Below are 19,205 nucleotides of genomic sequence, written 5' to 3'. Positions count from 1 at the left end.
GTCTCTCGTTGACTCCGGTCTGTTCCGAATTAAACTTGATTTAGACAAAACGGGGAGGAGAAAACTTTGGCTCATGTATCCCAGTCCCAACGGCAACTCATAAAATATTTCCATGGTCTTTTTAGAATTGGCAAAGGGACGGGGGAGCAGTGGGCAGCTTGCATTCCATAAATGTTTTCAAAGATAAGTTTCTAGGCAACCGAAGTTCCAGCTGCGCAAAATTCCACCTGGAGAGCGTGATTGATGACTCTGGACTATGGAGGTATCCCATTGGTGAATATGAATTACACCTACACCCAGGGGGTGGAGGAAAACCAGGGCCAAGGGTGACAAGGAATGATGTGTCTCAGAGTCAGCTGCACCCAGGCAGCGCCGGCATGTTTACTCCTAATAAATCTTCGTTAAGTTTTGGAATTTTGGGCTAGAGACTTAAATGGGGGTAACTGCCAGAGCCCCGACACCCCCCTCAAATTCTTGTCACAACTTTAGTGGGCAGGCAACAGAGTCTGACAGTCTGGTTTCCATGATGGAAACTGAACAAGGAGAGATTCAACCTGGAAGTAAGGAGAAATTTTCTGACAGTGAGAACAATCAACCAACGGGACAGAAGTTGCCTTTGGAAGTTGTGGGAGCTTCATCCCTTGAGACTTTCAAGAAGGGACTGGACAGCCATTTGTCAGAAATGGTGTAGGGTCTCCCGCTTGGGCGAGGGGTTGGACTGGATGACCTACAAGGTCCCTTCCAACTCGGATTATCTGTTAAAACATCTGTTAAACCATCTGTCTCCTTGCAGCCCCACGCAAAGTTTGATGGTGTGAGAGTAACCAAGTTGAATGATCATACATGAAGCGTTGAAGTTCTAGGTTCCTAAGTACATTCCTTCCGTTTCCCCGCTTTGAATTCCTTCAAGATAAGGAATTATTTCAAAATTTTAAAAAGCGTGATGCTGGGTTTTTACAATGTGATTTCACTCCCAGAAGAGAAGTCCACTTTGGCTATTAAGAGTTTCGAAGAGAAGACTACTTAAGAGATGTTTGGCTAGAAGCAGCTCTGGCCAAGGAGAGGTTTATGGGGTGCGACAGCTATTTTGCTATCTCAGATTTTTTTTTCCAAAAAAATTCACTTCTTGGGACGAGACACGTTTCCTTGGAAAACACCCATCGAAATGGAGAATTTAGGAGAAGCAAATCCAAGGCTCCACCTGGGTGGGTTTCAAATTATTATTTTTTGGCTACAAACATTTAACTCGCGTGACTAAAAAATAACTACTGAACCCTGGACAATTTACTGGAGGGCTACGCTCTGTGGCAGTCTTTCTCAACCTTGGCCACTTTTAAGATGGGGGGGACTTCAACTCCCAGAATTCCTCAGCTAGCTTGATCGGTGGGGAGTCTAAGCCCCCCAAATGAGTCCAAGTATCATATTGTTTAAAAAAGGGAACCAAAAAAGCAGTGAGTGAGTCTGACATCAATTTCTATCAACCGACAGTTGACTTAGGACACCTGAGAAAACGCTTCTTTCTCTTGGAGGTTTGGACAGCCGCTGGAATACACTTAAAGAAGAATATTTGTAGCTCAGGGTTTGACACGAAGGGTCCTTGGTGCTCTCTGAGCTTGTTTTCTTGTGGACGTTTCATGACCCAACTAGGTAACATCATCAGTGCTAGTAAGGAGTGCTGTTTGCTGTCAGTTTATGTTCTGGTGTCTTGCCTGTCCACCAGTAATCAGCAGTCAATCAGCATAGATCAACTACAGACCAGCCATCAAGTAAACAATATCCCAAATCAAGAAACTGTCAAAGAACCATCGGTGAACAACCGAACCAAAGAATCTCTAAGACCATCTCTACCCACCCAGCAACCAGAATATATAAACTGACAGCAAACCCCACTCCTTGAAAGCACTGATGATGTTACCTAGTTGGGTCATGAAACGTCCGCAAGAAAACCACGAAGCTCAGAGAGCGCCAAGGACCCCCCACCCCTCACTGTAATATCCTAAAGGAGAGGTCTCCAAACCTGGCAACTTTAAAGACTTGTGGACCTGGATTCCCAGATTTCTTGGAGTTCTTAAAGTTGCCAAATTCAAGGACCCCTGCCCTAAACTCTGTTCTATTGGGGGGCAAGGAGGCCCCTAGGATCCTGAATCACAAACCAGTCCAAAGGGAAGTAAACATTTGTGCTTGTGATAAGGCCTTCCTGGTTTGGTCAGCGTTCTCTTCTGGACACCGATTTCCCCTTCTTCCCCTTCTTCTTCTTCAACGATCTGCCCTTTTTAATAGCTTAAAGCAACCTTGGCAACTTTTTAAGAGTTGTGGAATTCAGCTCCCAGAATTCCCCAACCAGCCACCCTCAAACTAGGCCCTCTCTGTGGCAATAAATAAACACACCATCCATTAAAGATATCCCCATTCGTTCATTTACAGGTTTGAAGCAATAAACACGAATAACACACACAAACACACGCACAAACACATACACAAACGGGACAAGTTCGAAAGCTGCACGTTAATTGTTTGGCAGAACCTATGAACGTCCTCACGAAGACAGCCAACGATTCTAAATTCTCCAGGTTTTGGTCGAGATCACCCCGAGGCGTTTCATATTTATGTACCCTTGCTGCTTTGCCTTAATTTAAAAATAAAAATGACTGCTCTGCTACTATATTACAAAAGACCCTTTATTGCAAAAAAAAAAAAAAAAAAGGGAGGAGAAACTCCAATAAATAAATAAATAGACAGATTATCTAGTTAGGGAGATGCTTCTCGTAGCTCGGCCCTTACCCACGGCCTCATCTTCTGCAGATGAAGAGAAGGGCAAGTATGGGTTCAATGTTCTTTTGTCACCTGCAGCTCTGGGGTGAAGCTGTGGGCTGAGGACAGGGGAAGGGATTGTGTGTGTGTGTGTGTTGTGTGTGTGTGGTAGATTCTGCTTTCAAAGCAGAATTGTTACCCTGGAACGAAAGGGAGCAGAGCTACCTGCCTTAATCTGAATCCTCCTGCTCCTTCAGGGAAGAATAGCCTGGGATGGGCGGGGCCCCAAAGTGATAGGAGAGATTGGCCAGGTGAGTGTTGAGCACCCTGAGCTCCTGGCTGATGTTGTCCACGCTGCACCGCATGGTCTGGAAGGTGTGCAGCAGCTTATTCAGGACGTAGGGGTCGGTGGTCACCGTCATGGGCCGGTGGTGGGCAGGACTCCGCCGGCAGAACGGAGAGGTGGGCGACAGCCGGTGGGGCGAGGCGGGCTGGCGTGAACAGGGGAAGCCAACGCAACGGACGGGGCTGAGCCCGCCCGGGTCGGCCTCCATCACAACATGAGGGGGGAAGCCCTTGGCGGACACGGGGCTGCCCAGGTTCAGCGTGCTGGGAACGCAAGGCGGGAAGAGGCCGGGGGAGGCCTCCCGGCCCGGGACGTCGGCCCAGGAAGGACCTGGGTTGGCGCCGCCCAGGGAGTGCGAGGAGACCCCCAGGCGCGCCACGGGATCGTAGCCGAACAGCATCCTTCTGCCGAGAGAGGAGGCCGGCGGGACATCCTGAGAGCAGAAAGACGGCGCGGCAGGAGACGAGGGACTGAAGAGGCAAGGAGGCAACTCGGGAAGGAAGGAGGCCGGTGACTCTGCAAAGGAAAACAGGGGTGGAGGGGGCTGAAGCCAGGGGCCGCTCAGGGGCCCTTTTCACGCTGAGGGTGGGCTGCCGGGGGTCTGTGCGCCCTCAAATCCCACTCCTCCCAGGAGTCCGGCCCTCCCAGGAGTCCCCAAGCGGCCTGTTTTGGACGCAGGTAAGTACGGGGCGTCTGCGGAGAGTCAGGGAGGGCGAAAAACGGGCCTATTGGAAGTTCGGCAAGGCCAGAAATGGGCCCGTTTCCAGCTTCCAGAGAGCCTCCGGAGTGCGGGGAAGCCCCACTCCCAGAGGGTTGAGGAAAGCCTCAGGAGTCCGGGGAGGGCAAAAATGCAGGAGGCCAACTAGGCCACGCCCACCCAGCACCCGCGCAGAGAACCTGCTGCTAAATTTTTGGAAGCCCAGCCCTGTCCACGGGGCTAGACCTACCAGCGCTAAGGGGAGGACGAGCGGGACCAAGCAGCCAGGAAGGGATCCCGGGGCCTGCTTAAAGCGTCACCAAGTCAGGAGTTGGTTTGAGTTTTGTCCCATTTTATGAGCACGTTGGCCGCAATTGTTAAGTGAATCCCTGGAGTTGTTAAGTTAATCAGAGCCGTGGTGGCGCAGTGGTTGGAATGTAGCATTGCAGGCAAATTCTGCCCACTGCCAGGAGTTTGATCCTGACCAGCTGAAGGTGGACTCAGCCTTCCGTCCTTCCGAGGATGTTAAAATGAGGACCCTGATTGTTGGGAGGGGGGGAAGCTGCTGACTCTGTAAAACCGCTTAAGAGAGGGCTGCGAAGCAGGTATATAAGTCTAAGTGCTATTACTAGTGACCCGGTCGTTAAGTGAATCTGGCTTCCCTGTCAACTTTCCTTCTCAGAAGGTCGCAGGAGGGGGAGAAATCACGTCACCCCAGCAACCACCATAAGTGTGAGTCAGTTGTCAAAGGATCTGAATGAAAATCACATAACCGCGGGAAAGGTCGTAATGGTGAAAAACGGTCCACAGTCCCTTTTGTCAGGGCCGTTGTAACTTTGAATGGTCCACTGAACAAACTGTTGTAAGTTGAGGACTCCTTCTAGGGGAGGGGGAGCAACCTCTGGCCGCATGGACGTCGCCCTGGCCGAGCCACTGACTCACCGGGAGCTCTTGCCCTTGGCGGAAGAAGGATCCTGCCTGGATCAGACCTGTTTTCTGTCCGAGCTTCCCGGGGGGGGGGGGGAAGTTCCTCCTTTTCAGGATGGGAGGGGTAGAGGATGGGGTGGAGGGGTGTGAAAGGGTTGGGCTGGGGAATTCTGGGAATTGAAGTCCACGTATCAAAGCTGAGAAAGACAGCTCCTATGATTGAGTGCAACGTGGGAAACAGACCGGTACCGAATCAGATTCAGCAACGGTGACCGGTGCGGAGCAGGGAGGTGTCACTCTTAAAAAGTTTATATTCACTTATTTGTTTTACTTAAGGGACGCGGTGGCTCAGTGGCTAAGACGCTGAGCTTGTCGATCAGAAAGGTCGGCAGTTTGGCTGTTCGAATCCCTAGCGCTGCGTAACGGAGTGAGCTCCCGTTATTCGTCGCAGCTTCTGCCAACCGAGCAGTTAGAAAGCTTGTAAAAAATTCAAGTAGAAAAACAGGGACCCCTTTGGTGGGAAGGTCACAGCGTTCCATGCACCTTCGGGTGTTTAGTCCTGCCGGCCACATGACCACGGAGACGTCTTCGGACAGCGCTGGCTCTTCTTCGGCTTTGCAGCGGAGATGAGCAGCGCCCCCTAGAGCCGGAAACGACTGATGTGCAAGAGGAACCTTTTACCTTCACGTTTCTATACCGCCCGTCTCCCTCAAAGACTGACGTACAACCAACCATCCAAATATAAAAACGGTTCGTAAAAATTAAAACGTTCACATCATTTTTTTTTTTAAAAAAAACAGGGTCTCTATTCAAGAGTTCTACTTTACCTTCTTTGGTTTTAGACGGTCCTGCGAGCAGCTCTTTCTCCGAGGGGAGCCCGGCGGCGCCCGGCTCCTGGGGGGCCACCACAGTGCTTTCCGCCTCGCTCTTCTTTTTGGTGATGCCGAGGACGTTCGGGGTGAGGGGTGGGCGCTGAATTGGGGCCGGTTTAGAGGCTACCATGGGAGAGGATGCCCGCTGCCGCGAGACATTTGGGGAAGACGGCTGCGGCCGGCGTCTGCAGAGAGAGGGGGTGCGATTAGGAGGGGCCGAAAGGCCAAAGGATGTGTTGACCCAACGCTGGCTTGCTTGACCCTTCGCAAACCGCCTTCGCAGATCCTGGACTTTCTTCTTGTTTTTTTTTTTCTCTGAAGACGTTTCGCTTCTCATCCGAGAAGCTTCTTCAGCTCTGACTGGATGGTGGGGAAAGGAAGGATTTATATTCCTTGCGGGCAGCTGGTCATTTGCATCCTTTTTAGAGAGTCGTTGAGGCCACTTGGAGGTTTGTCTGTGTCCTCAAGGTCACCTGAGTGGCTCAAATGGGTTGGAGCCTTCTTAGAACTCCTGCAACATGGTCCTTTCAACAGTGCCAAGAAGGCTCCACACCCATTTGCACTAGTCAGGGAACCCTGAGTATAAACCTCCAAGTGGCTTCAACGACCCTCTAAAAAGGATGCAAATGACCAGCTGTCTGCAAGGAATATAAACCCTTCCATTTCCCCGCCATCCAGTCAGAGCCGAAGAAACTCCCTGGAAGAGAAGCGAAACATCTTCAAAGAAAAACCAGGAAGTCCAGTGGCCTCCTGGAAAAGCACCTCTGGGACCTGGATGGCTGAGAATCTCCACAGACTTCTAAAGTCCTTCTTTAGAGAACATGAAATCAAGAGGAAAGTCAGTTTCTTGAAAGTCTTTTGGGCTTCCTCAGTTGGACCAGTAGGGCAAGAATGAAGGAGAAACGTCCTGACAGGGAGGAAAATTAACCGGTGAAATGGCTGGCCTCCAGAGGTTGTGCGTGCTTCAACACTGAGGTTTTTAAGAAGAGACTGGACAGCCATTAGGTCTTGAGTGGGGGCTGGACTAGAAGACCTCCAAGGTCCCTTCCGGCTCTATTCTGATTGATGGATTTATTGAGATGTTCTCGGGCAGTGGTGGCTAACCTTTTTGGGCTCCTGTGCCCAAAATTGTGCGCGCGCTTGCACACTCGGGAGATAGCACCCAGAAGGCAATGCGTGCCCCCCCGCCCCCTATGCATGCGCATGCCGCCCCCCGACCTGCACTGTGCCTCACAGCTGATTTTCGGGCCGGTTTGAGGCCCCTTTCAGCCTCCCAAAGGCTTGAGGAAGGCTTCTGCAGGCTTCTGCAAGCTTTGCAGGCCGAAAACTAGGCCCGTTTCGTCACTTCCCATTTTTCCGAAAATACCGGAAGTGATGAAACGGGGCTAGTTTTTGGCCTCAAACCAGCCAAAAATCGGCTCTGAGGCGCGCACATGCGCAGCGAGGTATGTTTGCCTACAGCCCGCGTGCCGGCACAAATGGCTCCGCGTACCACAGGTTCGCCATCACGGTTCTTCCTGCTTGATCAGGGGCTGGACTAGAAGACCTCCAAGGTCCCCCCTTCCAGTTCTATTCTGACTAACTGACTGGTTTTATCCTGAGCACAATGGGAGAAGTGAAGGGATTCTGAACAGGAGAGAAACCTTATTGTTGCCGGAGATGGAGGGAGTTTCCCCACGTTCCCTGGTGAGATGGAGCGCCTGGTACTAGGCAGAGAGGGTGAAGGAGCTCTCCTCCCTGTGGAAGACGGGGGCTGCTTTGGTGGCTCAGGTTTCTTAGAAAAGAACAGGGAGAGAGAGAGAGAGGGAGAGAGAGGGGGGGAGAGAGAGAGAGAGAGTCACATCATCAGTTTTCTCTTGAGACGCTGCAAAGCTTCAAACAAACAAATCAAGGAATAAATAGAACAGAATGCATTCTACTCTGTTGGGTAGAAAAACCGCCTTCTCATCCAAGATGGTGAAAAATGGGACCCAGGGCTTTTAATTCACATTAAATTATCTGCATCTGGTTTGGTTCTGCAACCCAATAAGACAGACATAGACTCCAGAGAGTAATTAGGACTGCAGAAAAAAACAATGGCTACCAACCTGCCTTCCATGGAGGACCTGGATACTGCAGGAGTCAAAAAGAGGGCTGTGAAAATATCTACACACCCCTCACATCCTGGACATAAACTCCTACGCTCAAAATGACGCTATAGAGCACTGCACACCAGAACAACTAGACACAAGGACAGTTTTTTTCTCAAATACCATCACTCTGCTAAACAAATAATTCCCTCAACACTGTCCAACTATTTACAAAATCTGCACTACTATTACTATTAATCTTCTCATCGCTCCTATTACCCATCTCCTCCCACTTATGACTGTAACTTGTATCCTAACTATTTTTATTGACTGTTTTCTAGTATGATTTGATTTCTTATTTGTACCCTATGACTATCATTAAGTGTTGCATCTTATGATTCTTGGTGAATGTATCTTTTCTTTTATGTACACTGAGAGCACATGCACGGAGGCAAATTCCTTGTGTGTCTAATCACACTTGGCCAATAAAAGAATTCATTCATTCATTTATAGGGGGAAATCGGAGTTCCAGACTATCTGGAAAATACGCTGAACTACAGAAAAGCTGGTCAGAAATTGAATGACCCGTCAGCGACTCTTGGTTTCAAAAGAGGTAGGATAGGGCTTTTTAAAACCCTGCAATATCAGTCACTCGAGCCACCACGCCAACGCCAGAAAATGTTACAAAGCAAGACCCTGCCTCAAAGGCTTCCAATTGCACCCTTTATTTCACCACTACTACGTCGCAAAAGCAGCGGGAGTAACGGAAGCCGTCCTATCAAAAGAACTGAGCGGAGGGGCCTCCGTTATCCGTGGGGCTCACACCGGTGCTATCACGGAAGCCTAAAGCGGCAGCCGGGCACTCAAAAGGTGGAACTTACCTGTGCAGAATCCGAGGAGATGTGTTCGGAGGAGGAGGAGGAAGCAGCTCCCTTCAACCGGTCGGTGCTGCGACTACGTAATGGCACTTTGGGAAGGTGGGCCGGGGAGCCGGTGGAAGCTGGGCAAGGACAGAGAGAAGGATCCATCAACAGCCGAGAATCCTTGAAGCTCAGGGTCGAGCTGTGGGGTCCTTGGTGCTACCTTGGAGCTGGGTGGTTATCTTGCAGACATTTCATGACCCAACTAGGTAACGTTCTCAGTACTAGAAGGGAGTGGAGTTTGCAGAGGAGGAGGAGGAGGAGGAAGAGGAGGAAGAGGAAGAGAACGACTGCGGGGTCCTTGATGCTACCTTTGAGTTTGGTGGTTGCAGACGTTTCATGACCCAACTAGGTAACCTCATCAGTGCTAGAACCTCCGTCCCTGCTGAGCACTGATAATGTTACCTAGTTAGGTCATGAGATGTCTGCAAGAAAACCACCAAACTCAAGAGAGCCCCAAGGACCCCACAGTTCTCCTCCTCTTTCTCTTCTCCTTCTCCACTCCACAAGCCCCACTCCCTTCTTATACCGATGATGTTACCCAGTTGGGTCATGAAATGCCTGCAAGTAAACCCCGCCAAGCTCAGAGAGCAAGAAGGACCCCACAGAATCCCTCAAGTCAAGATGCTGATAGGCTGAAAAATCACTTGTAGTTGCCAGGCTTGGTTTAACGTCTTTACGGGCACGGGCAGAGAAGCATTTCAAGTTGGCTGCTCTTGAAGGCATCTCCTGGGGCCCAAACTCCAGATAGAAAGCAGACCCACTTTCCCCCGCCTCCGCTTGCAATCTTCAACTACTCCAGATGGGGCAATTCTGGAGGTTTGATATCTCTGTGTGTGTGTAATTGGCAGAATAGATTCCATCCCTGTCCCTACTTATTGCAAAACACCCAACGAGGCAAGGTAGACCAGGAGATCCTATCCGGTTACGCTCCTAAACCCACTCCGCCATGCTGGGTGGCTCCGGGACGTTACCTGTGGCCTCTTTGCCCTCGGCAGACAAGGCGGCTGCGCTCTTACTCCTGGCTAGGGAGGCCTGGGTGGGGGCGAGCAGGCGACTGACGGAGGCGTTCTCCAAGGGGACGACCAAACGGCGAGCTGCGGGATGGGAAGCAACGGAGGAGGAGTCAGCCAGGAGGAGAGGAAGAGGGAGGACACTTTTGCAACAAAGCTGATTAGGGGACTGGAGGCTAAAACATACGAAGAAAAGTTGCTGGAATTGGGTAGGTCTAGTTTGATGAAAAGGAGGACTAGGGGAGACATGATAGCAGCCTTGCAGGATTTGAGGGGCTACCCCAAAGAAGAGGCAGTCAAGCTCTTCTCCAAGGCACCTGAAGGCAGGACAAGAAGCAACGGGTGGAAACTAATCAAGGAGAGAAGCAACCTAGAACTAAGGAGGAATTTCCTGAGAGTTAGAAGAATTAACCAGTGGAACAACTTGCCTCCAGAAGTTGTAAATGCTCCAACACTGGAAGTTTTTAAGAAGATTTTGGATAACTATTTGTCTGAAGTGATGTAGGGTTCCCTGCCTAAGCAGGGGGGTTGGAGCAGATGACCTCCAAAGTCCCTTCCAACTCGTGTGGATTCTATTCTCAAATGTGGATGGGAGGCTGTCAGGGAGAAGACTTACAGTCTGTCTCATCACCAGGCACCGGAGGGTATGTAAGTTGAATAAATAAATGAGAATAGCTAATTCCAGCCTGCTGGTTTTATTAAAAAGGAGCCAAAGGCAATGCCAGGTATTGTCCAATAGGCAGGAGGGCTCACAGGGTGGAGGGAGACACGGCTGCTCACAACAACTGGGAAGGAAGCAATGCTGGCAGATAGCAGCAACCTCTGTGCTTGATCTGAGCTAGCTTTACAACTTGAGGTGTGGGGCCTTGTATAAAACCACTCTCTCAATTCACTCACGCACAAAATCACTAACCGAGTCAATTCTTAGCTACCTGCTTTTTCCTCTTTCTGCACGTTTTCTATTTCGGGAAGTTTATTGCTCACTCTGCTCAGCGATGAACTCCGCTTCTTCTCTGGTTCTCCTAGAGCCCAAAACAACGGATTACTTTCAAACGGGCACTCAGGCTGCCTTTGATCGATGAAATAATTCTCATTAGCGGATTTCTCAAAATTCTCATTTACTATATACCTTTTTGCTCTGCTTGTAAAACGTTGGGGACTCCTGGCTCCGAACTCACAGAACTTTTGTTATTTAGCCTGTTTAGAGAAGAGCTCCTTTTAGCTGTGCCTGAAAGGAAAAAAAAATATATGGACTCATTAGCTTGACAAACATCAATCAGGTGGTATCAATGAAGGAGATTCTTTTAAGGAGGACAGAGGCTAATCCCTCTACTCAACGGGGAATTAAGAGTCCTGATGACTCCATCGTTGCAGTGATGAGATCACCAAGCCCAAAAGCATGCTTGCTGCATTGCAACCAGACCTATTTTCTTCTTGACAATCTGTAAAGGAGCTTAATTTTTTAAAAAAATTAGAGGAAACCAAATTGAGAAAAGTTGAACGATTTTAACGGAATAATTTTTAAGCCAGGTTGGGCACAACTAAGATGCAGAAACTGAATTTCCTTTAATTAACCCAGAGAACAAGTTAATTCCTAGGTTTAGATTAGACAAACCCATTGAGTTGAGCGCATAAAAAGTGTGCTCGCTCGAAGATTTGATACATGGGGTCACGGGGTTCGTAAAAATCTCTGGGTTTGGAGGTGCGCCAGGTTCACTGGGTGAATGAAAGCCGCAGAGGGATTTGAGGGCAAATTTTAGGCGGTCCCCGCGGCTCCGAAGGAAGGGCGGTGGGTCTTGGGAGTCCGCTCCTTACCTACGGTGGGAGCACTGAGAAGCGCTGCGGAGGACGAGAGGCGTTTGTGGAGGGCCGTTTCGGGCTGTTTGAGGTTCAGTGCCGACGCAGAGCGCTTGCTGGCTGAAGGAACAAATGCTTATTTTAGTATTGTTGACAAAGACTTCTTGGCCAGGAGACAGGTAGATAGATGAGAGATGGATGCATGGATACCATGTTTCCCCGCAAAATAAGACCCTGTCTTATATATTTTTGCCATCTTATTTTTGAGGGGTGTCACCCACTGACTAACCTCACTTGTGGGCATTGCCCCCTGCCTCCTTTTCGCTGTCCGAGGCCTTCAGGAACAACTTCTTCTGCAGCTAGCAAGGCTTTCCTGAAGGCCTCTGCAGCCCATAACAGAGCTCTGGATCGATCCAGAGCTTTGTTCTCAGCTACAGAGGCCTTCAGGAAAGCTTTGCCAGCTGCAGAAGAAATGGGCCGGCCAAGCAGGTGTCGGGGTGTGCGAGGCTGGCTACAACTGTCCAAAGTTAAGTAGTAGGGCAGCTCCACCACCCACCATAGCTTAATTTTTCCCCATGCACTCTGGAGTGGGCAGGACCTTAATTAGGGTTTTTTGGGGGATAGGGCTTATATTGGGCACAAAAAAAATACAAACTAGGACTTACTTTAAGGGTAGGTCATATTTTTGGGGAAACAGGGTAGACAGACAGGGAGACCAACAGATATAGTAACACTTCTGAATGTTGTAAGTTGTGATGAATGTCCGGGTGACTTCAACACACATAAGTCTCTCCTACTTTACAACATTTTGTTCAATGTTCCCAGCAGGAACCATGGACTAGATCAGAGGCAAGTAACTTGGCGTTTTGGGGGGTCTTAGACAATCACTCGCCCACAAGCACTACAGGTAGTCCTTGACTTATGACTGTTTGCTTAACGTCGGTTCAAAGTTACAGCAGTCTCGGGGAAAAGTGCTTTACGGTCTCGTGCTTATGACTGTTGCACTGCGATCACAATTTGGATGCTTATATTTGCAACTGGCTGCAAACATCCTGCCCTCGCTTGTGTTTTGCCAATTTTTTTCCCCACCAGCCTCTGGCAAAAATACGTCCATTGGGAAAGCTGGATTTGCTTAAATAGCACACCTGTGTAACGGTTGTAGTTAACTTGCTTCTGAACGTGGGTAAAAAGGGTGACAAAGTCAGGTCTGGCTATATGGTGACTTGACTTATGACCATACCAACTTAGGACAGAAATTCCAGTCTCAAGTCAAGGATTACCTGTAGCTGCGTTAAGTAGGATCTATGGGAGAAGCATTAGGGCTTCCCAGTCCTGGACTAGAGTTTATAGAGAAAGGATTTTTGTTTTGTTTTGGTTTTTTTGGAAGACTACATCGCCTTCATCAAAAGAACTGAAGAGCTGTTTGTATAAAGTTATCCTTTAAAATTGTGTAGATTTATCTTTTTTTTAGGACAGGTAAACGAGTAACAAGCATCACAGCACAAAGAAAGCAGGAATCCTAAACACGACACCGTGTGAAAATTTTAAAGACATCCGTAGATTAAGCCAGCCATTGACAGAGGAAGGTCAAGAGGTCAGATCCCCAGAATGTCTCTGGGGCAAACTGAACACCTAAGCACTGCAGATGTTTTGAGAGTAATAGCAGCAAGCTTCTTCTAAAATGGCTTTATTTCAAAATTCTCAAATCAAAGGATGCTGGTGTGCGTGTGTGTGTGCTTAAGTTAATTAAAATAAAAGCAGGCAAGCAGGCAGATCATTCCAAGGGAACCCACCTTCAGCTACGGCTGGGGCTTCTGTGGAAGAAAAACGGATAGGCTCATGTCACAAATTTATCACAGCTCTCTTCAAAGAAAGAGATAAAGAGACGGGGCATTCGGTTGTCTTGAATGGTTAGCAACCGGAGGAAAGTTAATTCTTCTGGCTTTTAAAAGGCATCAGTTATTCTAGAGTGTTTGACTGTGTAATATTGAATTCAATTCCTTCCAGTGTGCCAAGACCAAACCCTCTGCCTCAGCAGTCCCCAACCTGAGAGAAGAAAATATTTGGAGCTCAAAGTTAAAAATCCTTGGTACTCTCCCAGCTTGGTTTTCTTGCAGATGTTTCATGATCCAACTAAGTAACATCATCAATGCTAGTTTGCAAGTACCACCCCTTTCTAGCACTGATGACGTTACCTAGTTTGGTAGTGAAATGTCTTCAAGAAAATAACCAATCTCAGAGAGCACTAAGGACCCCACAATCCTCTTCCTCCTTCCTACAAATCCCTTCTAGCACTGATGATGTTACCTAGCTGGGTCATGAGACGTCCACAAGAAAATAATTAACCTCAGAGAGTACCAAGGACCCCCCAGGCCTCTTCCTTACAAATCCCACTTGCTTCTAGTATTGATGAGGTTACCTAGTTGGCTCATGAAACGTCCGCAAGAAAATAGCCAAGCTCAGACAGCACCAAGGAGCCCATAATCCCCCAAACCTGGCATGTTCAAAATGTGTTCATGTCACACAATCCGAGAGCATTCCGGATAAGACATACTGGAGCCCCAGGGACGCACCTGCCTTTCCGCTGGTGTCTGTGACTGAGCCGCTCCACGACCACCGCTTCTGCCGCGTATCCAACCGCTGGCTGCGTTCCAACGTTCGATGGACCACCGCTTCGTAATGCACCTACGGATCAAACCGCCTGGGGGGATTAGTGGGCAAGAACTTATTGCCGCCGGCGGGAAAGCAGACGGCCGTTCCCCCCCCCGCCCCAGGAGCTGAGCTAACCAGCTTTTCCTTTGTCACTAATCAGAATGCAAGACAAGCTGAAGACCAGAGACCCCGATTAGCCATAATCTTGGTGATAAACAGGATTTGCGCTAAGATGCACATGTTCAGCTATTATGTGGCAGGAGGGCTCGACAGATTAGCAAACTCACTTCTTGGGGAGAGGGGGGTGGGGGGTATTTCATTTCCAAACTCAGACTTCTGAAATGATTCAAAACGGATTCTATTTTGAAGGAACGCTAAAGCGCAAAGACTCTCATACAAAAATCTGACACGGTGTGAAAAAGCGTTTGGCTAATTCAATCACAAATCAGACGGGATTCCCACTTGGCAAGGCTCCCTTCTGTGAGCGAAAACAATTCACAGAGAATTTTACAACCACCAAGTGTTTTTTTTAGGAAATTCCGCTGACTGGCAGAGGAAAGAAAATATAAGGTTTGTAACCCTTGATGCAAGTCAGATATGATCACACCCGGGAAATTTCTCAACGGCTGGCATATCAACCGAGCCCAAATTTTACGTTGTTGTGGGAGAAATGGGCTATGTCCGTTTTGCCCCGTTTGTATGACATTCCTTGCCGTATTTGTCAAGCAAAAGACGGCAGTCGTTAAATGAACAGCAGCACAGTGGTTAAGCGAAGGCGGCTTCCCCATTGGCTGGTCGCAAAAGGGGGACCGTGTGACTCCGGGGACACTGGAAGCGTCATAAACATGAGTCGGTTGTCAAAGCCATTAGGTGACCCTGGCGATGCTACAACGGTCGTAAGGGTGAAAAAAAAAAGGGTCGTCAAGCTACTTTTTTTTTTCAGGGCCGTTTGTAACTGCAAACGGTCACTGAACGAACTCTTGTAAGTCGAGGACTACCTGCCGGGGAAATGGACACAAATGCAGAATGTAGTAGGGAGACGCTGGAAATAACGACAGCTGTGAGCTCAAGGCCAGTGCGCTCTCTCTCTCTCTCACACACACACACACACAAACGCACACACAGAGAGAGACAACCGCCAACGTTCAGCTGTACGCTACTTTTTCCTCCTCGATCTTCTGCTTCCTCTTCTGCTCCACGGCGGCTCTCCTCTGCTGCTCCTTCAGCTTCTGCTCCTTCAGCCGCTTCTGCTTCTCTTCTACTTGTTTTTCATACTGCAGCTTCGCTTTCTTCTCCTTCTCGAGGATCTGCGTTTCTTTGGCAGCTATAAAATTCACCAGAGTACAGAAAAGTGAAACACCGGGGAAACCGGGAGAGGGGGTGGTGGAGAGGATGGGTGGGTGTATTGTGCTGGCCACTGCAAAAATCTGAGCTTTATAGACTCCGAGAGAGAGAGACAGAGAAAGAGAGAGACAGAGAAAGACAGAGCGAGAGACACACACACAGAGAAAGAGACAAGACTGAGAGAGAGAGAAAAGAGACAGAGCGAGAAAGAGACAGGGAGAGACAGAGAGGGAAGGGAGGGAGAGAGAGAGAGAGAAAGAAAGAGATACACACAGAAATAAACAGAAAGAGATAGGGAGAGACAGAGAGAGAGAGAGAGAGAGAGAGAGACAGAGAAAGAGAAAGAGAGAAAGAGACAGAGAGAAAGAGACAAGACAGAGACAGAGACAGAGAGGGAGAGGGAGGGAGAAAGAGAGAGAGAAAGAAAGAGATACACACAGAAATAAACAGAAAGAGATAGGGAGAGACAGAGAGAGATAGGGAGAGACAGAGAGAGACACACACACAGAGAGAAAGAGAGAGAAAGAGACAGAGAGAAAGAGACAAGACAGAGACAGAGACAGAGAGGGAGAGGGAGGGAGAAAGAGGAGGTACACACAGAAATAAACGGAAAGAGAAAGAGATAGGGAGAGAGAGAGAGAGAGAGAGAGAGAGAGAGACACACACAGAGAGAAAGAGAAAGAGAGAAAGAGACAGAGAGAAAGAGACAGACACAGAAAGAGACAAGACAGAGAGGGAGAGAGAAAGAGAGAGAGAGAGAAAGAGGCGCACACAGAAATAGACAGAAAGAGAAAGAGATAGGGAGAGACAGAAAGACAGAGAGGGAGCGAGAGAGAGAGAGAGAGAGAATGTCACACGGATCAGATTTTGTTATGTTCAACCACCCCCATCTGGAGCCAAGCCTTGCCAGAATCCACCTGATCTGCTTGAGGTCAAGGAAAAACAGAGCAAAGAGGAAGCATCTAGCACCTCATTTTATGCCAATGATGCATTCTGACTACAAGTCAAAACCTCCAAGTCCTGCTAAGCGCCTCTCTTTGCAGAGCGATGGGAAGGAAAGCAGCTTTTCTGCGTGGAATGGAGAGGTGCAGAACTGAGGAAGCAGGAACCCAACCCGCCTGGATCTGGTCTCACAAACCGACCCTCCTTCAGGGGAGGGGGATTAAACCCCTGAACGGAATTATTTGGGGCCTCTGGCAGCCTCAGCCTTTGGTTAACCTCCCAGGGACCTCCAAGTATCACAGAGGGCTGCTTGCTGCAAAGAATTAGCTACCAGGGCTGCAGGTTAGGGAATCGGAAAACTTCAGAAGTTGTAGGCGCTTCATCACAGGGGGGGTTTTTAAAGAAGAAACTAGATAACCATCTGTCAGAAACAGGGTCTCCTGCTTGAGCAGGGGGTTGGAATAGATGACCCCCAAGGTCCCTTCCAGCTCTATTCTGATTCATCTGACACAACAGCAGAGAGGACTCCAGACATGGGTGTTTATTACTATCTCAGCTCAGCTCAACCTGGGATTTTCCAGAAGGGGGTGCAATTGTTTTTCCCCCTAAATTCTCTGCTAATGTGGCCGGAGACCATTTTTAGAATTCGGTCCCAACAACCAAAGGAACGAGGAAGACTAGCTCACAAAGAGCCTCCTGGGACCGTTTGCGTTGCCCCATTCCTCCTGCTCGCCCTCCAGCTAGGATCCAGGACGGGAGGGGAAAATATATATATATTTCAAGAGGTTTCTTTTTAAGAAGTTTAAAAAACAACAACGGACCGGCTTAAGCACAAGAGTTTAGTCCCAAATCTGCCTCTGGAAAGGGAAGAAATTTGTTGCTGGCATCTGGAACTGGGCAACCTGGGAAGAGCACTCTGCACATGATAAGGACCATGTGATCAGGCAAAGCTCCACGCGGCCCTAGGTCTGGAGTGTCAGCCTTTTGAGGAGACAAAGTGTGCTTTGAAAGCTCCTCTTTGCGACGGGAACAATCACCAACCCGCTGTTGAAAAACAAAGCCTCAATTCTTTGTATCAAGTCCCGCCCGCTTGTAGCACTGATGATGTTACCTAGCTGGGTCATGAAATGTCTGCAAGAAAATTCAGACAGCACCAAGGAGCCTTCCTCCTCCTCCTCTTCCTCCCACCCCATTCTAAGCGCTGATGATGCTCTCTGGTTGGGTCTTCCCTATCTTCCAATGAGGGATGAAAGGGGCCTTTCTCAGCCCGAGATCCCTTAATTTGCAACTTCTCCGATATCGATATCAGAATAAAACTATTCTTCCGGTTCGCTACTTCACGCCGTGCTGGTTCTTAGCTTAACAAGGCATTAAAAAACGTTGGAAAATGCGGAAGGCGGAATGCACTGAGCAATGCAGAACTTGGATTAAAGGCGCTTTTTGCCAAATAAACGGCGTCATTTAAAACTGTGTTTGCGCATCCGCACACGTGTGTGCAAGGTTTTTAACAAACCATCCTAGGAAGCTGGAGACAGGAAGGCAACGCTTCCCAATCGAAATACGTCCCAGAAAGCCCATCCCTGCACCAGCTGCTACAACCATACATCTTGCACAACTGAACACAGGTAACCCTCCGCGTGCAACCATAACGGAGCCCCGAATTTCTGTTGCTAAGTGAGGCATCTGTTAAGGGAGAGGAAGGAACCCATTCCCACCCACGGTGGGGATTCTCAAGGCAGCTCTTCAGTTCAGGGTCCATCAGCTGCCCCCAAAGGCAGGCATCAGATATTGACAGTCCAGCCCAAAACCTCCGTTGCTAAGTGAGACAGCGAGTTCCACCCCGTTTTTATGACCTTTCTTGCCACATTTGCTAAGCGAATCACTGCAGTTGTTGCTGACTTTGTCAGAAGGTCGCAAAAGGGGGGGGAACAAGGTGAGCCGGCGGCCAAGCGGCTGAATTTCGGTCACGTCACCCTGTGTTTAAAAACCTTGGCGTGCAGAAGCTTGGCTGAGTAGGACCGTACCATGCTGTTTCTCCCGCTCTTCGCGACGTTCCCGGGCGAGTCTCTGCCGTTCTTCTGATTTCAAGAGCGAACCATCCAGCACTGCAAAAGAGGAGGGGGGGGGGATTCAAATGCTGAGCACAGGCGTCTTCAAGCTTGACAGCTTTAAGGCTTGTGGACTTCAACTCCCAGAATTCCTCCTCCAGTCATGTCAGCTCAAGAATTCTGGGAGTTGAAGTCCACAAGCCTTAAAGCTGTCAAGTTTGAAGACCCTTTTGATATCTATCTATCTATCTATCTATCTATCTATCTATCTATCTATCTATCTATCTACCTACCTATCTACCTACCTACCTACTTACCCTATCCATTCTCTCTCTTTCTATCCTACCTCTTTATTTATTGTATCTATGTATCTATGTATTCTATCTGTCTCTCTATTTATTCAACCTCTCTCTCTCTCTCTCCATCTATTCTGTCTTTCTATCTATTCTACATCTATCTATCCATCCATCCATCTATTCCAGGGGTCTTCAAACTTGACAGCTTTAAGGCTTGTAGACTTCAACTCCCAGAATTCCTCCTCCAGTCATGTTAGCTCAGGGATTCTGGGAGTTGAAGTCCACAAGCCTTCAAGTTGGCAAGTTGGAAGACCCTTGGTTTAGCACATTGGATGGATTTGCAAGAACAAGGCACCGCTTCCTACAGAAGAGACACCTCTACCTCCATGCACACAAAGGCAGCACATTTGCGCTCAAGGTACACACTGGTGCTCAGCACGAATGGCCGTGGGCCAACTTACTTTCCAATTCACGGCAGGAAATCTTAATTCGCTTATTTATTGTGCATTACACCTCGCTATTAAAAGGGCA

The 19,205-nt window shown here is 48.8% G+C and overlaps 1 protein-coding gene across 1 annotated transcript in view; it reads right to left on the bottom strand.

Moving 5' to 3' along the window:
- Positions 1-19,205, bottom strand: part of MAP7D3 (MAP7 domain containing 3) — a 35,563-nt gene that overhangs the window by 8,075 nt on the left and 8,283 nt on the right. The window contains 11 exon segments of the mRNA XM_026716572.2: positions 5,549-5,778; positions 7,237-7,367; positions 8,544-8,662; positions 9,557-9,679; positions 10,528-10,617; positions 10,725-10,823; positions 11,411-11,512; positions 13,186-13,206; positions 13,966-14,077; positions 15,205-15,368; positions 18,355-18,435. Coding sequence (XP_026572357.2) covers positions 5,549-5,778; positions 7,237-7,367; positions 8,544-8,662; positions 9,557-9,679; positions 10,528-10,617; positions 10,725-10,823; positions 11,411-11,512; positions 13,186-13,206; positions 13,966-14,077; positions 15,205-15,368; positions 18,355-18,435 — 1,272 coding nt within the window.

This window comes from Pseudonaja textilis, chromosome 12 (assembly GCF_049901715.1).
Source record: "Pseudonaja textilis isolate UNSWEBS1 chromosome 12, rPseTex1.2, whole genome shotgun sequence".
In the NCBI taxonomy this organism is placed as follows: Eukaryota; Metazoa; Chordata; class Lepidosauria; order Squamata; family Elapidae; genus Pseudonaja; species Pseudonaja textilis.
Note: the sequence above shows the minus strand (reverse complement) of the source record. Positions and strands in the feature narration are given on the sequence as shown.